We start from the raw sequence: 21693 nt of genomic DNA, 5'->3' as shown, positions 1-21693 counted from the left end.
ATTTGCCCGTGTAAAAGCTACTTCTCAGTTAAAGCCCCCTTCCACAGACATCTCAATACTTGAACTTTCATTTATGCATTCGTTACTAAATACCATGTTAACTCCCAGACACAAGTAACTGTTTTTAGCACTCTTGAGGCAGGGGGAACATGGCCATAATTTCAAACCACACTACTAAGCATGAGATGTGTTTGTAGTCGCATTGTAGCAAGTCCTTTAGGGACTAAATTTAGCCAGCACCACCCATACAGCCTGCAGAACTACTATACTGAGCCATTTACCACCCTTCAGAACTACTGAGAGCCACTGAACAGTACTGTTTGTGGGTATTTGTGCCTGGTGGAGTGGGGAGAATCACAGAAGCATCTGGATATGTCCTCATAACTAGACACAAAGCAATTACATCAACCTCTGAGGTCCACCAAGATCTCTGGAAGTCTCATCTGTTGTCGTAAAAGCTCTGTGTCTGTTTACAGGGACATAACCAGATGCTTCTACAACCTTGGCCTCTTCGTCCAGATTCAGCAGCTATTGGATAGATTTGGGTAGGCAGCTTTGCTTATTGTGGAGGGAGGAGGGGTAATACCAACCTTCATAGCAATCAAAAAGACTTAAACATGTGTATGCTGCTAACAGGATGCCAGCCCATAGTGACTTAAGTGATATAACCTTGCACAAATGGTTACTCTAGATGTTCATTAAAATGGCCAGCACCAAGGTGATATGCTCATGATATAAGGACCCTTAGAAATGAATTAACTATAGTTTAACTAACTATAACTAACTTACATGGTCCAAATTTGTCAAGTATCTGTATGATTTTTAAAGATGTTCTTTAGAAATAACATTAGATTTTTAAAGATGCTCTTTGAAAATATTATGTTATTTCTAAAGAACACTGCCAAAGAGAAGCAATATGAAAAACAAAGGCGGGGGGGGGGGAGACACCAGAAAATCAGGGTTAATGAACATGCACAGGCCTGTTTGCAACAAGGAATGGCAGCTGTCCCCATCAACAATAGTTTTTATAAATTTCTGAAATTCATACAATGGTAAAAAGGTAGTTATTGTGCTGTACTATTGTCAAATCCAACCTGGATTATTTGCAAATATTTACAATGGCTGGAATTCATGGGTCCAGTTACAAATGAGGTAACCCAGAGTGTTATGTATTCATAACTGATTTGTATTCATAACCCTTGTATATTCAGTAGTGTAAGGAATATGTGGGAATTGTAAAAGTCTCTCAGTCCTAACATACTAGACAGCAACTACTGTGAGTGATAGAGGTCTGTTCTCCTGTTAATAAAAGCACAGTAAACAGATGTTTCCACTCCATTTCCACCAGCGATCTCTCATACAAGGAGGAATTGCAACAATAATTCTGCTTTCTTGTGTGTGTGTTTTGGGGAGGGGATGGACATCAATCTACTGAACTCTGATTGACAAGAAAAACAAACCCTCATCACTTGGAGTAGTTGCTGCCCAGCAAGTCAGGCTATTGGGTGTGGTGGGCCATGCCTCTACTTAGTATATGTAACTAAGTATTTGATGTAGAATCTCAGTTTAAGAAATCAAAGGAATAATTTGGGGAGAATTCCATAGATATACTGGAACTGATAGTGTTGGATTCAGACTTCATGATTTAGAGTAGAGTAGACTGTTTTAAATCAATGGGATGTTAATCATTCCCATTCAAAATGATCTACTCCAAGTAACTAACCTATAGATTCAATTCTGCATTCCAGTAGACTGAAGTCATAAAAGCTTTTGGCTTTGTCTATCTTTATTTAATATATAATGTAGTAAAATACAGCATGTGAATTAGACTGCATCTGTGAAGCAGGTTTTTAGTGCAGGGAACTGCATTAGCAAATGGAAAAGGAAGAACAGTGATTCAGGAACAGCACATCAGTAGCTTGGGACCACTTCAGTGTACACAATGTGCTCATTATATTTATATCCTGAAATTCATGCTGCAAATGGCCTTGGTGAAAATGGACCCTCTGTGATACCAGCTACTACCCAGAAGTACAGGGTTGTTGATTGTGTATGTGCACAGCACCAACATGAAATTGATAAATCTGTTCTCTCCCCTTCCCTCTTTTATCCTTCTTTAAACAAATATGAAAGACCAGTGAAGAATCATTTGCCTGTTCAGTTACCTTTTTATAAACGTAAAGCCTAATAAGCCTAATTTTCCAGTACAATACTTTAAAAATTCAGTGTTAAATTTTGAAATTGGTAGTATTCCAAAAATACACAAAGGCTTTGTCTTGAAATGGGAGAAAATGGTGAATCCTATACCTACTTGCCTGGGAGGAAAACCCATTAAGTGCATTCAAACTTATTTCTAAGTAGATATTCTAGTAATATGAAGCCTCAGGGCTGTAAAGAAGGTCAAAGCTAAACACTACCCATCCATTCTCCTCAAAGCCCCCCCCCCCCCCCCCCGGAAAACATAGGTTATTTAAAATGTTTAAGATAAAGTGCTCAAGTACTGCCCCAAAAAAGTTTCTAAAAACCATGTAAGAGAAAGTCCTTTGTGTGAGAGACTATGTACAGTATCAGATCATTACAATTCCTGATCTTCTCTTAATTGGCTTTATGGCAGTAAGTATCTTCTGTCTGCTTTATGCTATTAAGAACTTGGGGTGACAAAATTTTCTTCTACTAGTTGATGGTATCTGCTCTTTCTATTGGCGGTTTTGCCTGCTCCAAAAGACAGACAAAACCAAAGAATTTTCTAAAAAAAATAGTTTGGGTGAACCTTGAAGCTCTGTTTGTAACAAAAGTAAAATCAAGTTCAATTTATATTTATAATTCTGAATAAACTCTACTTTTAATATATCAATTTTATGCCAAATTTTATGCCAAACCAGTATATATATATATATATATAATGCATTTTAGTTTCCAAAATACAAAAGTGATTTTCAATTTGTAAAGGGTGCTACTATTGTATTGTTCAGTTTTTCTGTTAATTTCCATTTTCCCCAGCTTCAAAATTTCACATCTCTAGACATGTATAATGAGTGCACCAGAAGTTACATATGTGCTTCTTCTCAGTTTTGTAACAACTAGTGAATTTTGAATATCTGGGGTGTGTATGGCATTTAAAGATATATCCCCTCAATCACACAGGGCAAGGCATATTCTTAAGGCATTGATGGACACCTGTGGCTTTTGTGATGTTTATCACCCCGATCAGCACAGCTAACGGTGAGGAGTTGCATTCGAAGAGAATCTGGAGCACCACGATGAGGATGACTGAGCTTGTATTAATTGTCCAAGGGGCTCTCTAGCATTATGTGGACTAATTGCCTTGTTCCCTCTGATGATGTAGCCAAGTATCAACTTCAGATTTTTAAAAAAGTATGGGGCTGTTTCCTTCCCTTATTTCATTCCTAAAGGAGGAGGCTGATTAGCACAATTCATATGTGGCAATAAATTATATTGGCTGTATGCATTGTCTACTGTCCTATCTAGTCTTGAGATGGATTGAAAAGTTATATTAGAAGAAATATCAGTAACAACAAAAATCTGTATGACCAACATGGCTGCAGAAGATACTTGTGTTTTATTTTTATTAACAAAATCATTTGAGTGTCTGAACTAAATAAGATCAGATGTCTTTCTAATGTATTTAATTCTGTTATGGCTGTGCATTTGGAAAAGGCTGGACAGGGAGAGTAGCAAAGGATAATGTAATGCAGTTTCATTTTAAGTTGTACCAAAAATCAGATAGGACCTTTTCTCCACCGCCTCCCCCAAGCTTGTTTTGTTTTCCTCTGTATTTGGATGCTCCTTGTGGAACAACATCTAGATTATTTTATAGTTATGGTAAAGTAAGGTCTTACTTTGCATACAATTAAATCTTTTTGCCATGTAAATATTTCAATACTCGTCTCAGAAGAATGTGTAAACTTGGAAACCTTGATGATACAATTTCTAGACCAGATACCGGCAATACACTTTGTTTTTCAAATAAAACATTTCACTTTTAACAAAAAAAATTATGTAGGGATTGGGGAACACATGGCTCTTCAGACTGCATCCCTCATTTGTTAGCTGTGCTCCTGAGGGCTAGTGCTGTTCAACATCTTCAGGAGGGCCATACATTTCCTTCCTTAACCAAAATGTCTGAGGATAGGTACAACCTACCTGCTGAGCATACATCTAGGTCACTGATTATGAAAGCCCTGCTGGACCAGAGGGCCGCTCTAGTGCAGTAGTTCATTTCTTACAGGAACAAGCCAGGTACCCCATGAGCTTTATAAAAGATGAATTTATGTAGACACACCTCATTTTATATCAGCCTTCCCTCCTCCCATCTCCCAGGTGATGATTTGTGTGTAGTAGAGCAGCACTGCAAAAAAGCCATCTCGACAGATGAAATGTGTTACGTTTTGATTGTCAAGCTTTTCTAACAGTTGTCAAGCCATCTCAGCAACATTCAAGTGAAGGATTTTTCTTGCTCCTACTTTCTGGAAGCTGGTGTTTCATTTTACACTACACTAGGGGTTTATAGAAAATGACAAGTTATAGTAGTCTGGAAGTGAGTGTTGCTGATGGCAGAGGCTAAAAAAAAAAAAAAAAACCTAGCTCAGCAGACCAAATAGATTTTAGAGATGTAGCTACTAGCATGCTCTGTCTACTCCATTTACATGAGAAAAGGTGACAAACCTAAATTGCTTCAGGAAAGGGGAATGCATTTCTCCTGTTAAATACTGGGGCTGTATCTACATTTATGTGCATGCAACTGAGGACCTCATCACATGTGGGGGGGGGGGGGTTGCAGCTCAGATCCGTAATCACTCCTGTTCTAGCAATGCAAAGTGTGATGTTTTTCCACACCAGATCCAGAGTCACTCCTGTCTAGCAATGCGAATTATGGTAAAAACACAATGTTTTACCACACCTGGTTGCCTTTCTGTTGTCCTTCCGAACTGAGGGGAAAGCCAAGTCAGGTCAATTCCAAGCAAGCGATGCGGATTCAAGCAAAGGGGAGTGAGTGCACATCGCATTACCACACCGGAGGGTTCAACGATTCGAATTGGGACCCATGAGGAGAAGGGGTTGGGGCGGGGCTCCCTCTTTCCATTCCTTTTCGCGGGTGCTGGCGCTGGTGCTGCCTCCTCCTCCTCCCTTCCTTCCCATGGGTGCCAGGCACCCACAGGGAGGAAGGGGCGGGGGGCTGCCTCCTCCTCCTCCCTTCCGGGGCGTTTGCAATGGCGTACCAGAGCAGTAGCAAAGCTGCATTCCACACCAGACCAATTTGCAGTGCAATCGAAGGGAGCTTGGAAGCAAATTTTCTGCAGTCCTTTTTTTATCAGTTTTACCAAAATGAGGAGTTGCTTCGGAAACAGGGCTGAAGCGTCTCACAAGGAGCTCCCATAGAAATCAATGGTGTCTGATAACACAGTCACTTTACAATGTGAAACTGCATCGTTGGAAGTGCAGTCACCTCGGAAATGAGCCTGAACTGACCCAGAAAACCACCGGAAAGCTCCGTGTGATATACTCCTGAGTGGGAAAAAGCAGCTTCTGTAGCTCCTGAAAATGCTACACAAGAATGTCTGTGATGCTACTGATGGGGGTACAGGGGTAAAGGATTTCAAAAAATAGGCAGAAGCAGCTTTAGTAAGCTCAACCCTTTGTCCATGGAAGACTTATTCTCAATCCAGCCATCATAAACAAGTTGATTGCCTAGAGTGGAGGTATATTTTCTTTTTCATGCAAAAGCAGTAACACTATTGGTCCAGAAAATCTGTTTATAACTTTAAATCCAGGATGTGGACCCTCTTGCCCTGAAGATGGTTTGTCCTACAAATTCCATGATCACTCATCATTGCCCACATCAGCTGTGCCTCTTGAGGATTTGAAATCCAAAACATCTGGAGGATGAAAGCCCTGATCTGCACTCTACCTTGTCCATAAAAAGTGGTATACTGAGAAGCCTTTATTCTGCCTTTCAGACAGATAATAAAGTTTTTTGCTGGAAAAAAAATGTTATGTTTTGCCACTTTCCTTAGCAGTAGCCAATGCTATTTATTTCATACCTAAATAAGTGAGGCTAGAACAATAAAAATGCAAAACAATATTTTTATTAATAAAAGATCTGTAAAAAGAAAAAAAATTTACACATGAACTAATGTTTGAAGTTATTCTGAAAATTCTTAAGGCAATTCAATACCTTCAACAAGGCTTTTCACAGAAGGAAATAAATCTCCTAAAATAATTGGCCCCTATATGTAAATAAAAAAGTTTTCACAACATACATATTTTAAAGTGAGATCTGTACAACAGTAATTTCCATACTTCCAGGCTCTGCATAGCACCAGTAAAATTTAGGCAGCAAAAATACTGGCATGTGGATGGCTGGAATATAGAATCAAGGACAAGACTGGCCCGATTCTGCTTGTAATTTCATCTCTTCTTTTCTCAGAGGGAAAGTGTCAATGAGAGCGAAGAGCTCAGCAGGAGTGGCTGGGAAAGGATATCGCTCTTTGTCCACACCATGTTTGTCAACTATAACCATGTTAAAGTTATAGTGAGGAATACGAAGTAACAGCCTGAGGATGGGAAAAAAGAATCAGATTTGTTTGTGTCTAATGAAACAGCACAATACATACAGCAGGACTGTTATCCCCACTGCCACTGATTTCTTACATTATTTACCTTTAATGAAATTGTCAACATAAAAGAAGAAATCTACCCACCCACCCCCCGGCCACCTTTTTGGATATGGAATAAAAGCAAAGAGAGGTTAAGCTGTAACAAGTCGTCTAGATTTCAGTGTCTAATATTGACAATCAATATTTTTAAACACATTGTTAAGAAATTATATTATTTTTTTAGAATTTACAAGGAAAACAACAAACTGTACAAGAGTTTTGCCCACCGGTTACTTTTATATGGGAAGCAGATCGATGTTATGTGCCACAGAAGCTTTAAGTATACAATACCATACTGGCCAAGCTTACACATCACAACAAGCCAGAATTTCTTTTGTTTCCTGATTACTATTACTTATAACAAGAGCATCCAAACAAATCACAGACCATGGTATATTTAATATGAGATCCCAGCTTGGCAATAGCTCTCTCTGGCTTATTTCTCCCCCATCAAGCCACAGAAATAGCCCTAGAATAAACCAAAGAAACAACTCATGGTTTAACAGGTGAGAAAAAAGCCACGGAGAAAGCTGCTGCAAGGTTCAAATGTCACACTAAACAAATCTGTAGGCTGGCACCTTGAATGAATGAATGAATGAAATTTTATTTCTATACCGCTATTCCTTGCAGATCACAGCAATTTACAACATCTCCATCAAAAGACAATATAACAACCCATATCCCAACAATACAAAAACCCGACTCATAGCAATTAAAACAATACCTTGTTCGTAACTTATGACTGGATAACTCCAACTTATACCATCATAAGGCATTTTGGGGCTGTTGTGCTGATCCAACTTTGCATAATGACTCCACCGCCCCAAATCCCACCTTTCAGCTGCAGAAGGTAAAAGAACCCTAGAGGGTCTTGTTCTGTGTCTAGCTACAGGGACATTGCTGGACACTTTCACACCAGTTGCTACTCTCCACTACTCAGTAAATGACTATGGAGAGCAGGGTCCTGGAGCTAAATGGTGGACTGGGGGTTGGCAAGGCAGACATAGTGTAGTTCTGAATGGGGCTATTACACTACACCATGATGCAGGATCTCAACTCTAGATGGTTGATGTGAGGAGTGGTTGTAAATGAGAGCCAGAACTCTGGCTGGTTAACACCAAGTCGAGTTCCTGCAGAAGTCTGGCTTATGCCCTATGCTTGGGCATAGATACACAGATTAGGCTGGGGGATATGGCCAACAACCAGACTATAGGTAGCTAAGAATTCCATTCCCTTCCGACTCTGGTTATGTACTTACATATAAGGAAAATGAAAACAGGCCTTGTGTGGCACAATTGTACAGAGAAAAGGGTGCAGGTGTTTCCTTTGCAGGGAGTAAGGGTAGGAGTTGTGCTCAACACTACTGTTAGTGTACCACTTACAGCCTTTTACAGATATGAAGACAAGATACTCAATTTTGGGAGGAAGGAGGTGACCACTTTATCTCGTGTAGTCTAATTGAGACACTAATGGGCAATTATAAGGGTGCAGTTCCTACTATTAAATAAGTTTTAATTTACCTGAGTTGCAAAGCAAGGGCAGGAGGCATCAGTCTTAATCCTATTCTTCCCACCTGTGCTGGATAGACCCCAACCAATTCAATCACTGTAACATGACGGAGATCTAACCCACACAGTGCTGGCTGAAATGAATAAGATAAAAAATGGAAAAAGATGTCAAGGTAACTCATTTGTAACAGAAATCTTCTCTACAAAACTGTTGCATTTTGTGGTGTGGGAGATATTCTGTACATGTTGTTAACTTTACAGTAGGCTTCATCCAAGACTGCATGTACTTCAGGGCTACATGATGCAAATGTGGCAATTCATGACGGGCTTAATTAGGTAACATGAAAATCACAACATTCTTTTTTAAAAGCATGAGGCTTTAAAAGGTGTGAAAATAAAGTTAAAGAGGGACCAGATACCTCTGTTTTTAAAGACATAACTACATATAGGTAGATTTCTCTTGTTATTAATAAAGTGGGCCCTCCTTATAGACGGACTTGCCATCTGCAGATTTGAGCATCCGTGGATGGCAAGCCTGTGGGGTGGGGCAGAGGAGAAAGAGGAGGAGAAAGGGGCAACACGACAGGAGGAGGAGGAGGAAGGCGCAGCATGAGGAACAGGAGGAAGAAGATGGCATGGCACAAGGAAGAGGAGGAGCGAGGCGAGGCAGGAGGAGGAGGAGGAGGGAGGCGAGGCAGGGGGAAGAGGAAGGCGTGGTGCAGCTTGAGGTGGGAGGAGGAGGAAGAGTGAAGGGCGAAGGGAAAGAGGTGGAGAAGAAGGGAGGGAAAAGGTGGCGGGGGTGAGAGGAGGAGGAAGCGGCTCCTCCAAATTGCCATTGTCTTCAATGGTGGTGCAGCCATGTGCCAGTGTCACCACTGAAGTAAATGGAACTTGAGCAGCTGTGGATTTTGGCATCCATGGGGGGGGGTGTGTGTGTGTCCGGAACAGATCCCCCACGGATACCAAGGGCCCACTGTATTGTTATAAAATTGGAAGGGGCGTGGAACAAAACAATAATTTTGAGCCATCTCTTATACTAAAAACAAAGGCCCAGCTCCACAGGAATTGTTAGGAGATTTAGTTACCTTCTGAAGAAAGCAGATATCCTTTCATTCTCTAGTTCAGTTTGCACAATGCTTATGCAGTGGGTCCTGAGTATCCAATGCAGTTTGGTTCTAGGATCCCCACCCCCATGGGTACCAAAATCCATGGATGCTCCAGTCCCTTTAAATATAATGGCAAAGTAAAATAGTTCCCTTATATAAAATGGCAAAATCAAGGTTTGCTTTTTGAAAATTATATTTTTGGAAGATTTTGAAGCCATGGATGCTTGAATTTGTGGGTAAAGAATCCAAAGATACTGAGGGCCAACTGTATCTACAGAGTTGGATCCAGAGATCTTGTGACCTGAATTCTGTTTGAGTCCTGAAGGGGGAAAGAGGTTATTTTTGCTGATTCCCATACAGCCTCTGCTCTGCCATCTACTTTGAAATATTGGAGAACGCTGAATAGAGGGAAGAATTGTGAAAATTGCCTTCTCCTCCCTCCAGCTGGCATGTCTGCTAAATCTCTTGCTTTTCAAAACCATAATTTATATTAAACTGAATGGGGGAAGCAACATTAGTGGCTCCAGGTCATGCTGGAGCAGAATTAACTTCCACTCAAACTGAAGGGACTTGTGCCTCACCTGCAGCATTCCTAGTTGCAATCTGTAAAAGTAATTGGCTGCAGTAGGAGTTGATAAGATCAGCAGCCTTCGTTTCTCATAAAATTGGTCCAAAAGGGCTGCTGCTGTCCTCACTCCAACATTAATGTTCATGGCTGAAATTACAAACAAAAAGATTATATTAAGACTTGTTTTCACATGAGAATAATTGCCAGTCAAACTGATTTAGAACTGAGTTAGAGCAAATTATGGTCCACCAGATGTTGCTGGCCTGCCCTATGATAGCCAACAGGGATGATGGGATTTGCAGTTGAACAGGTATTCCTGGTTAGCTAGACATTGTCTATATCTGATGTAAACTGGTCAGATTAGGTAGAAATAAACACAGAGAGTCAAAATGCTCTAAGATCATAATAGGGTTTGAAAGACTAGCTCTATTCTAAACAGTGGAGAGTTGGCATAGTCTAGTGGTTTGAGTGTTGGACTATGAGAGCACGGTTTGAATCCCTGCTCACCTATGGAAACCCACTGGGTGACCTTAAACAAGCCACTCTCTCAGCCTCAGAAAGAGGTAAAAGACAACCCCGCTCCAGAACAAATCTCTCCAAGAAAACTGATTTCACTTTAGCATTGCCATAAATCGGAAATGATTTAATAATTTAATAATAATAATTTGTTTTATTTATATACCGCTATTCCAAAGATCACAGCAGTGAACAGCAAGTAAGCTAATTAGCAAGTACAGTAAGCTAATTTGCCCCCAACAGTCTGGGTACTCATTTTAGCGACCTCGGAAGAATGCAAGCCTGAGTCGAGCTTGGTCTTGAACTCACAACCTTGTGGTCTTGAGTGAATGGCTGCAGTACAGGCATTTAACCACTGCGCCACCAGGGCTCCTTTGAAGGCACACACAAGACGGCCGCCCGACTGAGCGGGCAGGCCTTGTTGCCGCCGGAGCGGTGACGCAGGCTCGGTGGAGTGCCCCAGCATGCTTTGCTGGGGCATGCTTGCTGGCGATTGGTTGCTGGGGAGGGAAAAGGAGGTACTTCCGCCTCTGAAAGGCTGCTCTAGGGGGTGGATAGTCCCTCTCTATGGTTGCCTCGGTCCTCCAGGGTGACCGATTGGTTCGGCTGCTCTGGGGGCGGGGCGACTCCCTTCCCAGCAACCCCCTGGGCATGGCCTATTTAGGCCCAGTTGCCCAGTGCACGGTGCCATTTGCTGCTTGGCTCTCCCACCCGCCCTCCGCCAGGGTATTGGTGTTTGTCACAACTTTGGGGCGGCAGCAGAGGGTCTGGATCTGGTGGCCATGGTCTATATGGTTGCATAGCACTGTATCGGGAGTCCCTATGGGACACGGGAGCGATGAGGACATGCGTTGTGGCCATTGCGGGGGCCATAAAGTGACACCGCTTCCCCGTGACTAGGGGATTTAATTTGAATGCAATCACTAGGTTGCATGGATATGAGAGGGTGTTCCATCAGCCCCTAGCTCATCCCGATATCTTGCTGATATATGACTGGCCAGTATCTTACAACAGCGGGTTGTACGATGATCCAGATTTTTGTCCAAACCCTACCTTTTGGCTGCTGGTTTTGCGTGAATAAAGTTGTGGCCTTTCCTCCACATTTGGCTCATGTCTTATTGTGGCGCCGCCCTCCCAGGCAACAACTCTCTAAACAGCAACAAAAAGCCTATAGCTTCTTCCATTTAAAAATTGCAGTCTGATTTTATGCATGTTTACTCAGAAGAAATTTTTACTAAATTTCAAAAGGAGTTATTCCCAAGTAAGACATACTCCCAAGTAAGTTGTGTAAGGCTGCAGACTCAGGTTATAATTCTATTGCTCCTGAAATGTAGTCCCAAGGACAAAAGCTCTCTCTCCCTCTCCCTATGCTGTAGAGAGAGAGAGCTCAGACCTTGGAGGAGGAGATCAAGCCTCGGATCTGTTGGAAGAAACCTATGTATTCTCTTTCCCATTATAATATAGATAGGGTTTCCTATTTAGGTCACTCCTTTCTCTGAAGATTCTGAACTGCTTCCTCTAAGTCTAAGATGGAGTAACAGCCTCTTCCTGCTATATTAATACCGGTTAGGCTAGGATTTAGTTTGTTGTTTTTCTTTATTAAAGCCATTATTGTTTGTTTTTAAACCACAAACTACATGTTTATTGTTTTCTGAATTAGTCTTTATTCTTTAGGAGCGCATATTAAAATATATTCTGGCCCATGTTTTTGCTGCTCTGCTGATGAAGGCTGAACTCTAACAAGTTTAACTTTCATACCTGCATATTTTAGTTTCTCTTTAAAAGAGTTATCACCCTGGGAAACTAAAATTGTATTTGGTTACATTACATCTGAAAATATATTACATTGAGTTGGACTATTCAGGCATACCTCTGTTAATAAAGCCTTTGACAAAGAAGCTCCTTTTTGCAAAGTCTTTTATTGCCCCTCCAGCCCCCATTATTTCCTTGTCCTTTGTAAAGCTGGACATTTTAGCAACTTCAGCACTGGGAGAAGGTTGAAAGAGGACTGGGGAAACACAGACTTACAGGGTCAGATTACATGTCCACAAGTCTGCCAGAAACAATGCAATCAAGTCTAAGCACAGAAAGATTAGTCCTGCTATAGCCATGTGTGCCTGCCTACAACTGGCAGTTGCATCCAGAATTGCTTAATAAGTATGTGTGGACAGCAAAACAGGAAGAAAGAGGGAAACCAGATTAGCATGTCTCATGAGCTACCCCCAGGATGTTTGCCCACCAACATGGAAATCATAGGAAAAGTGAAAGCTCATGGGGTGGGGGGGGGGATCATCCCTGGGTGCATTCTGAAAGAAGCCTTTAAATCAAAAAATTCAAAAGTTTTGTTTTTTTTGTTTTTTGCTTACTTATGCAAGGCTGACTTGATCTGGTCGCTTCATTTCACATGTGCATTGCTAGTCCGGGATAAAATGTTTTCTGAATGCTATTAAGCTGCTCTTCTTTTTTGATGTAAGAACTTAATCCTAACTCTTTCCCTGTTATTTCTACCTCTGGCACTAAACTTTCTGTTAAAGAAGTCATGGCCAGGAACACATCAACTTTGTAAACTGAAGTATATTTGTAGTTCTACCCCAGTATTTTCTGCTCTAAATGGTAGAAGCTGGGATCCCTTGCACAACATAGAACTTTATTGCTGTAAAGTACCTGCTCTACCAAAAGTAGTACAGAAGTAAATTCTAAAATGCAGTCTCTCATCTTGAGAGTGTCTCCACACTTAGCTCTATAAGAGAAGTTTAATACTAGAGGCATAAGTGTTTTTCCACATCAATTTTGTTTGTGTTTTAAACACATACACAGTTTTCAAGGAGTTCCTTTAACAAGGGAAACTAGCGCAGGAGCAGGCCTTTTATAAATTTAATGGATCTCAATTGCCCATTCAAGAGTAAGAGCAAAATATTTTGATATATAATAGGGACAACTCACAATAATATACTCATGCTTAGAAAATCTATTGTCTTTTCCTCCCGTACTAATGTGAGGATTGCAACTAAAGTCAGAGATGACAAGACAAACTGAAGAAAATGGCAGATGATACCTTTGTTTTTGGTAATCCAACAGTACAGACATTTCAGCCCAGCAAATCTTGGCTTGACTACAGTACTGTCTACTATTGAACTTAGGCTCCTCAAGTTGAAAGCTATTAATAACAGTATGTAAATTCTTGGTGTACACATGCTGGTAAATATCTTGGATTTAGTGACCAGAATAGGGGAAAGAAGTACTGTATGCCTCAATCTTTTCATTTACAAACTGTAACATTCTTACAGATGATAAATGGTATTTAGTTTACAACATTTGCCAGTATTTATGATATAGCAGGAGAATGTAGGTGGTTGCTTGGTAATTAATTTTTATCAAGAAAGAATGATCAATCAATAGAATAAGAATAATGAAGTGCAAATAAATTCCAAGTTACAGCAAAAAATCTATACATAATGGATCTAGTCCAGACAATCAGACAACCAATAATCACAGTACACAAAGAAAGCAGTTTATTTTATCTCCAAGCAGAGTTCTAAAACCAAAACAGGCACTACAGGACTAGAGTGGAAACTTCTTTTAAATCTGGAAAGGGTTTAAAAAACAGCTTGCAATGGGAAATGGGAAACTGCCCCATTTGTGGAATTTCCCATGAGATTCTGTGGCTTGGTATCATTGAATGAGAAGACAGACAGCTTGACTTTGACACCATATGCTTCCCTTTTACTGACATTATTCCTTAATTCATGCAATTATTCATTACTCACGTACGTGTACAAGTTGGCTCCGTTCCTGACCAGCCCAAATTGTACTGGCAAACTCTTGCTGGGCTTCCTTGCATGTCGTACCCGCCAATGCAGGAAAATTCACAGGTTGCTCCATAATTATTGCCATCACCAGAACATTTTATGTAGCCATTTTCTGGAGCATTCAGTTTTCCACAGCGCCTGACTTTAAAGACAAAATAACAGGGGCTGTTCAGCAAGAAAGAAACAAATACAAGTTTATTATCATATTTCAAAATGACCTGCACCCTTTGATTTATAATTTAATATACATAGGGTAGGATCTAAGAGAGACCTTCTGCATGCAGACAGTGTAATTCAGAAGAATCAGAAAGGAAGCAATCCCTCCCAACTGCAGCCCCCTGTGACCAGCTCTGGAAGGCTAACAAAACCCCTGGAGTGACTTTCCAGGTGGAGCAAAGGGCTGCATGAAAAGGTATGAAATTTATTTTGTGTCTAGAGATGCAAAATGTCTGAAAAATTTAAAGCCAGCAAGGGAAAACTCTTGATTTTTTCCTCTGGGAAAAATATGGAATTTTGGTTAAGAATTGAAAAGCTATGAATCCTTTTACATATTGAAAGTTGTTTTTGTACTTTAAGAGCATAAAATTTATTACAGGTTGAGTCTCCTGGATCTGAAAAGTCTGGGACCAGAAGTATTTTGGATTATTTTGGAGTTTGGAATATTTGCATATACAATAATGAGTTATCCTGGAGATGGGAACCCAAGTCTAAATATAAAATTCATTTAAGTTTCATACATACTTTATACACATATAGCCTGAAGGTATTTTAAACATAATATGTTTAAAATAATTGTGTGCATGAAACAAAGTTTGTGTGCATTGAACCATCAGATAACAAAGGCATCAGTATCTCAGCCACCCATCTAGACAATTATGAATTATGGAATATTTCAGATTTCTAGATAAGGGAGACTTAAATTGTAGGCATAAATTTGTTTGGCATAAAATTATCATGCTGGCTTTATTAAAACTACAGTTTAGTCAGACAATAATTCCAAACCACTTTTCCTTTATATAAAATTGTTAATTTTTTGTAACAAAATTCCCATATATACATTGTCTTGTGAAACAAGAAATGAATGACCAACAACCCTATCTTATGGAGATCCTGTATGAAATCTGAAAGCAAGGGTGGCACATCTTGTGACATATGGCAAATATGTACCTGCAAAAACCATTTGTGAAATTTGAACAAGACCAACAACAAAAACCAAGCAAGATGGAAAGAATATCATCTCTGGAATCCACTAGAGCAGTGTAGGGAAAAGCAGCACCCCAAGCCATTTTTGTCCCAGAGTCATCCAACATTCAAAAAAGGTTTTGGCCAGAATGTCCCCCAACATCCTCTAGGGTGCATTTTGAATCATTTTGCCATGCCATTGGTACTGCAGGCAGTCTAGGTCCATGGGAAGCCTTTTTTCTCATAAGTAATGACCCAGAAATTGACCTCTCAATCACTTCCCTTTTTAAAAAAAACAATCCTGGGCTTGAGGGAAGGAGTGGTGACTCCCCAAGCACTCTGGGTACAAAGAAAGATATAGTGGGCACATAGGCTGCAGTGCAATCCAATATTCAGCTCCATTTGCCATTCAGTCATTGGCCTGTATATTCTGTGTGACCTGTAAAGGTCATTAAAAAAACAACAGCCCTGCCACAAACACCAAAATGGATGGTCTGTTAATGGGGATACACCTTAGTAGAACTTACAATCCACAGGTGCCCCTTGCAGACACTTCTTACTCTTCTGTCTTGAGACAGTGAAAAACAGCTTGCTAAATCTTCTTAAGAATTCAGCAAAGGTAAACAGTGGCATGTCACTTTAAACATTTGTGTGACACAGAGCTGTAAACACTAGCATGCTTAAAACAACTAAGAATCTTTACTAATCTAAGGCCATGTGTGTACAATCTAAAATTGCCTGATAGTTGCCACTTCCATGGTGTTCAGTTTTCAGGAAATATGCAGCTAGGATTTAAGTTCAATGCCTGTGCTTTTTTCCAGATGTTCTTACCTTTGACTTTAACCAAGAATTTGCAAGTTCCTTTATTCCCAGCTCTGTCAAATACAGTGTACTGGATTTTGTGATCTCCTTCTGGAAAATGTGATCCTGGTGGATGTCCTTTCAAAATAACACTAAAAATAAAGAAAAGGCAGACTACTTAGTAGGACAGAGCCTTTTAAGAGAACAGACGCCTAAATGGTTAGTGCTCAAACTGATCATGGTTACACAATTTACTCTTTTCCAAAACCATCCCATTGGCAGCCATATATAACCAAGAACAAGTATTGATGTTATTGAAGTTAATCTGGGACCTACTCATAGTTCACAAATTCCCTTGTATCCAGATTTATTTTGCCTTCATTTAGGACAGACAAGGAATAAATGCAACATAAACCTGCTGGTGTATATTTACTACAGGGGTCGGATACATATTAAATGTGCTTCCAGCCCCTATGCATTGACCATGGGATGTAGAAAGACTTATGCTGGATCAGGCCAATTGTCTATCTAGTCAAGAATTCTGCTCACATAATAGATCTAATTATTCACTAATTTTCTTCTTGAAGAGAGCAAGTAAGTTTATAATTTTCCTCTTGCTGAGGGAACATCTTTGAAAGCTATGCAGCCTAATTGCTGTTTCCTGCACAGAAAATGCTGTTTTACATGCAAAACCACCTTGTTCAAAATTTGTGAAGACTAAGTCTCCAACTCCAGCATTTTCTGTACTGGAAGTAACATTTTCTACCAAGAAAATAACATTTCTGTGCTGTTCAGAAAATGCTATTTTCTACACAAAACAACCACATGCAAGTTTAGGTAGAAAAAGCCCTGAACTACAAAGATTCTTGTCAGTTCAGGTTTCTTGTCAGGGGCTCTTATCACTTGAAGAACATGTTTTTTTTTTTTAACCATTTTTGAATATTCTTCCCAACCAAAAAGTTGCTTATGGAAAGCTCCCAAATGGGACATGAATACAACCATACCCTCTTAATAGTTTACTGTAATTTAACCTCTTCACTCACTCTGTCAAAATGCCATCAGCGGTGTCCCGTCCCTCTGGGGTATCCCAAAACACACGGGCTGTCAATTTATTGGGCTCTGCTATTTTCTCCTTTATACTTGGACACTGAATTCTAGGAGGCTCTGTGTCTATAAATACATACACACAAACATTACTGTTTATTATTGTCAAGCCACTAGAAACTTACTTAAACTTGACTAGTTAAAATCACCAAATTGGAAAGTGATAGATTAGTTGTTTGAAAGTAGTCTGGGATTAAGGGCAACATCTCAGAAAACATCCCTGAAATGCTCATACACAAGCTAATTTCTGTATTCCTGTCTTGTTCTTCTATTTTAGTTGCATACACAGTAGTAAACTATGATAATCTCTAAAACAATCACCATTTCACCAATTCTTTTAACAAGAAGCTCTTGTTGCTGTTTATTGATTTATTCTAATTGTTAAATCACTTTCTTTTCTAGAAACTATCTTTTTATAAGTATTTCCTTCAGACATTTAAAATTTCATATCTAAATTCTAATAATTTATTCCCCAACTTTTTTTTTCTTAAACAGTGAAAAAGGAACAAAAGTAGACAGAAATTGAACTCTTTGTAAAGGTGTTTACAGACAAAAGCACCTGCCAAATTGAACTGTCTTAAAATACTTCATACAGCAGGAAGAACTGCATGAGGTGTTTTGGTTTGCTTTTTCATGAATAAATGTGTGCTATGTGTTTTCATTTCTATGTTTTGGTGGCACAAATGAGAGAGTTTTTGAAGAATTTTAAAATTTTAAAAGAAAGTTCACATTATGGAGTTGTTTGGGAAAACAGGTGTGCTGGACAGGATGACAGAAGTGTTTTGAACATTAGCATGACTAGAGGATCAAGAAATGAAGCAGGAGAGTGACTGACAGAGTTGACAATAATCTATTCATAGTTAAAACTTTGTACATACAACCAGAGAGGAGACTGTACACAAGAAAACCACTGGAAGGCCAAAAAAAATGAGATCGACTACATAATTGAAAACAATGGATGGAGAAGCTTTATTCTTGTGGCAAAAATGAAACCAGGCATGGACTGCAGCACAGATAATGAACTACTAATATCAAAATTTTTTAAAAAGCTAAAGAAGAAAACTAAACCAACCAATTTGCTGAAAAATGATCAGAAGAACATCCCAGCTGAATGTAAAGAGAATGTGAAAAATAGATTTAATCTGTTAAACCTAACTGACCTAACTGAACCAGATGAACTATGAACAGAAGCCAGGGACATAGTCAAGGAGCAATACAAAAAAAATGTTACCTATATCTAAAAAGAAAGAGAAGACTCAGTGGGTAACAGATGAAACACTTCAAAAAGTAAAGGGCAGGCGAGAGACAAAAGAAAAGGGGGACAGGAATAGAGACAGACTCACGAATACTTCTGTTCAATAATTACTGTGTAAGGATAAAGAGAATTACTATAGTAATCATTTCAGAAAGACGGAAGCTCACAATGAAAAGACTAGCAAAGACTTAGAACGATTACTGTTCTAAAGAAAGTCAAAAAAGAAAGTGCTAAAGCAGGCTTACTGTTGAACAGTAGGGGATTATCACACCTGAGTATTACCATGCTTAAATCGCCAGTGAAACACTCCAGAAGCCTGGAGGTGTGATAGCCGGACACACTTCTGAAGGGTCACTGACGCGTCCCCTCTCCTCTCCCACTGACAATTTCTTGGGAACTTCTATTATGAAGAAATGGCTGCTCTGCAAATGCTTTGCTGATGGAAGAGGCATGGGGACATTTCAGTGTCGCTTCAGAAGCGTGACCGGCTATCACACCTTTGTGCTTCTGGAGCATTTTGCCAGCAATTTAAGCATGGTAAACCTCTGTGTGATAATCCTATAAGAAAACAAATACAGTGACCACAGAGGATTTACATTTTTTCAATGCAGATGATCAGGAAATTTAAATACAGTGGTCCCTTGGCTTATGCAGGGGATCCATTCCGGACCCCCCCCCCCACATAAGCCGAATAATGTGTAAGTTCAAGTCCCATTTGATTGAATGGGATTTGTGCTCATGGGTGTGCACACTATTCATTCTCCCGTCGTGCGGCTGCCACGTAGGCTGCAAGCTGCGTATGGGGTGCCTGACGCACGGGCGCACTGTAATTAAAGATTTCCCCTACCTAGGATCAATCACTGATCAGAATGGGGATTACAATCAAGAAATAAAAAGAAGACTAGGACTGGGAAGGGCGGCTATGAAAGAACTATACAAAATCCTGAGGTGCAAAAATACACAAACATTAAAGTTAAGATAGTCCATGCCATCATATTTTCCATCACTATGGATGGAGGGATGATAAATAAAACTGATAAAATAAAATAAACTCTTTTGAGATCTGCTGGAGAAGAGTTCTGCAGATATCATGGATGGCTAAAAAGACAAACAAATGATTCCTAGAACATATCAGGCCTGAACTCTTCCTAGAAGACAGGATGACTAAACTGAACCTGTCATAGTTCAGCCACAGCATGAGAAGGCATGACACATTAGAAAAGACAACAATGCTAGGAAAGGAAAAGCAAGAGAAGGAGAGGAAGACCACATACTAGATGACAGATTTAATCAAACAGGATGCATCCCAGAGCCTGCAGGACCTGAGTCTGTAGGATTTGTTAAGGATAGGGTGTCTCGGAGATGTCTCACTCACAGAGTCACCATGAGTCAAGGTCAACTGGAAGCTAGTTAACAACATGCGATTTTAGCTGCATCAAGAGAAGTATAGTGTCTAGACAGTGCCACTCTATTCGCCCTGGTCAGGTCCCACCTGGAATATTGTGTCCGGTTCTGACCACCACAATTCAAAAGGATGTTGAGAAACTGGAGTGTGCCCAAGGAGGGTGACTAAAATGGTGAAGGGTCTGGAAACCATGCCTATGAGGAACAACTAGGGAGCTGGGTTGTTTAGCCAGGAGAAGAGAAGGTTGAGAGGTGATATGAGCCCTGTTTAAATCTTGAGGGATGTCTATTGAAGAGGGAGCGCTAGTTTCTTGTCTTCTGCGCCCAGAGAACAGGCCCCGGAGCAATGGATGCAAGCTGCAGGAAAAGCGATTCCCCTCAACATTAGAGAGGAACTTCCTGACAGTAAGGTGTCGTTCGACAGTGGAACACACTTCCTCGAGTGTAGTGGAGTCTCCTTCTTAGGGTCTTTAACAGAGGCTGGATGACCATCTGTCAGGGAGGCTTTGATTTAGATTTCTTGCATGGCAGGGGGTTGGACTGGATGGCCCTTGCAGTCTCTTCCAACTCTACGATTCTATGATTCCTGTGAGTAATGAAGTTAGGTTCATAACCAAATTCCCAGTGTTTAAACTGATATAATTAAAAAAGGAAGAGAGGGTTTTTTTCTAAAACTTCAGCATTCCTATAATGCCAGAATCTCATGTGAAGCATCAAAGAACCATGGTTTCCACATCAGTAACTATGAATTTTTGATGCATTAAGACAAAACACCTTGCGTTACTATAGGAACTGCATCACCCAGACACTCACAGATCAGTGAACCTCTTGCTGACAAGAGTGCTTTAAACCACTTTAACTGCATAAAGACAATCACTAGATAAACACAACTCCCATCTCTCTCTGTTAATTTTGTAATACATAGTGGAGGGGTGGCAGTCTGTGAATTCATGTGAAACTGAATTTTTCCTCACGCTGGGATTTCTTCCTTGCAGCAATGGAGAGTCTCCAGGCAAACAGGAACTCTTCTTAAGGGAAACTGAATTCTTGATTTTTGCCCATCCTGATAATTAACAGTTATTTGGAAGGGAAACCCAAGGAGTTTTATTAAGGAGCAGAAACATGAACATCCTTTAAGTCACTGGTACTATTCCTTATTACAAGGAGGCTTCAATCACCATCTCTTGAACCCACCCAGTTAATCCCTTCCAAAAAATGTTGATTATCAGATGGGCAAAAATAAGAATTCAAGTTCCCTTAAGCACCTGTCCACAACCTCATAGGTGACGGGAGTCATGCATCATCTGAATTGATCCCTACAACCTGATTAGACAAGGCTCTCACACTCCTCTACTGTAAGAATGAGAATGATGTGGTTAGGATCAGTGGTGAACATGAGCAATTTTATGCTTAAAATCCCACAACATGCCACAACCTCCTCCCCAATGCCACTCGTCAGATTTTAACAACTTACTTGCCATCCAAAAATTTATTTCAATGCGAACCATAAGAGGTAGAAAAGTACAATGTTTTGCTGCTAATATGTCAAAAGTAGTTACTATAAAATGCTTTCATATTGTGTTCAGTCATACTCTATGTTATGCACCACGCATTGCAGTCATCATCATATCCTTCACATCCTAAATATCCCAGTAAATCTGGCCATTGTTGGGTTTCATGGTGCCAGAAAGGATGGCTGAGACTCCTTAATGTAAATGTTCATAATCTTTCCCATTCTCTCCCATTCTCCCTTTGTTTTCCCG

General features: G+C 40.1%; 1 protein-coding gene across 3 annotated transcripts in view; it reads right to left on the bottom strand.

Annotated features, from left to right (window-relative positions):
- Positions 1 to 6091: 6091 nt before the first annotated feature.
- The window catches only part of SRPX (sushi repeat containing protein X-linked), a 59098-nt gene continuing 43496 nt past the window's right edge, over positions 6092 to 21693 (bottom strand). For all 3 annotated transcript variants that reach the window (XM_042461052.1, XM_042461054.1, XM_042461053.1), the window contains 6 exons: positions 17211 to 17337; positions 16198 to 16319; positions 14147 to 14326; positions 9873 to 10006; positions 8198 to 8319; positions 6092 to 6575 (listed from right to left, as the gene is read on the bottom strand). In XM_042461052.1, coding sequence (XP_042316986.1) covers positions 6395 to 6575; positions 8198 to 8319; positions 9873 to 10006; positions 14147 to 14326; positions 16198 to 16319; positions 17211 to 17337 — 866 coding nt within the window. In that variant the 3' untranslated portion in view covers positions 6092 to 6394. The remainder of the gene's footprint in view (positions 6576 to 8197; positions 8320 to 9872; positions 10007 to 14146; positions 14327 to 16197; positions 16320 to 17210; positions 17338 to 21693) is intronic.

This window comes from Sceloporus undulatus, chromosome 3 (assembly GCF_019175285.1).
Source record: "Sceloporus undulatus isolate JIND9_A2432 ecotype Alabama chromosome 3, SceUnd_v1.1, whole genome shotgun sequence".
Taxonomy (NCBI): domain Eukaryota; kingdom Metazoa; phylum Chordata; class Lepidosauria; order Squamata; family Phrynosomatidae; genus Sceloporus; species Sceloporus undulatus.
The sequence above is the reverse complement of the archived record's forward strand: the minus strand, read 5'-3'. Positions and strand labels throughout refer to the sequence as shown.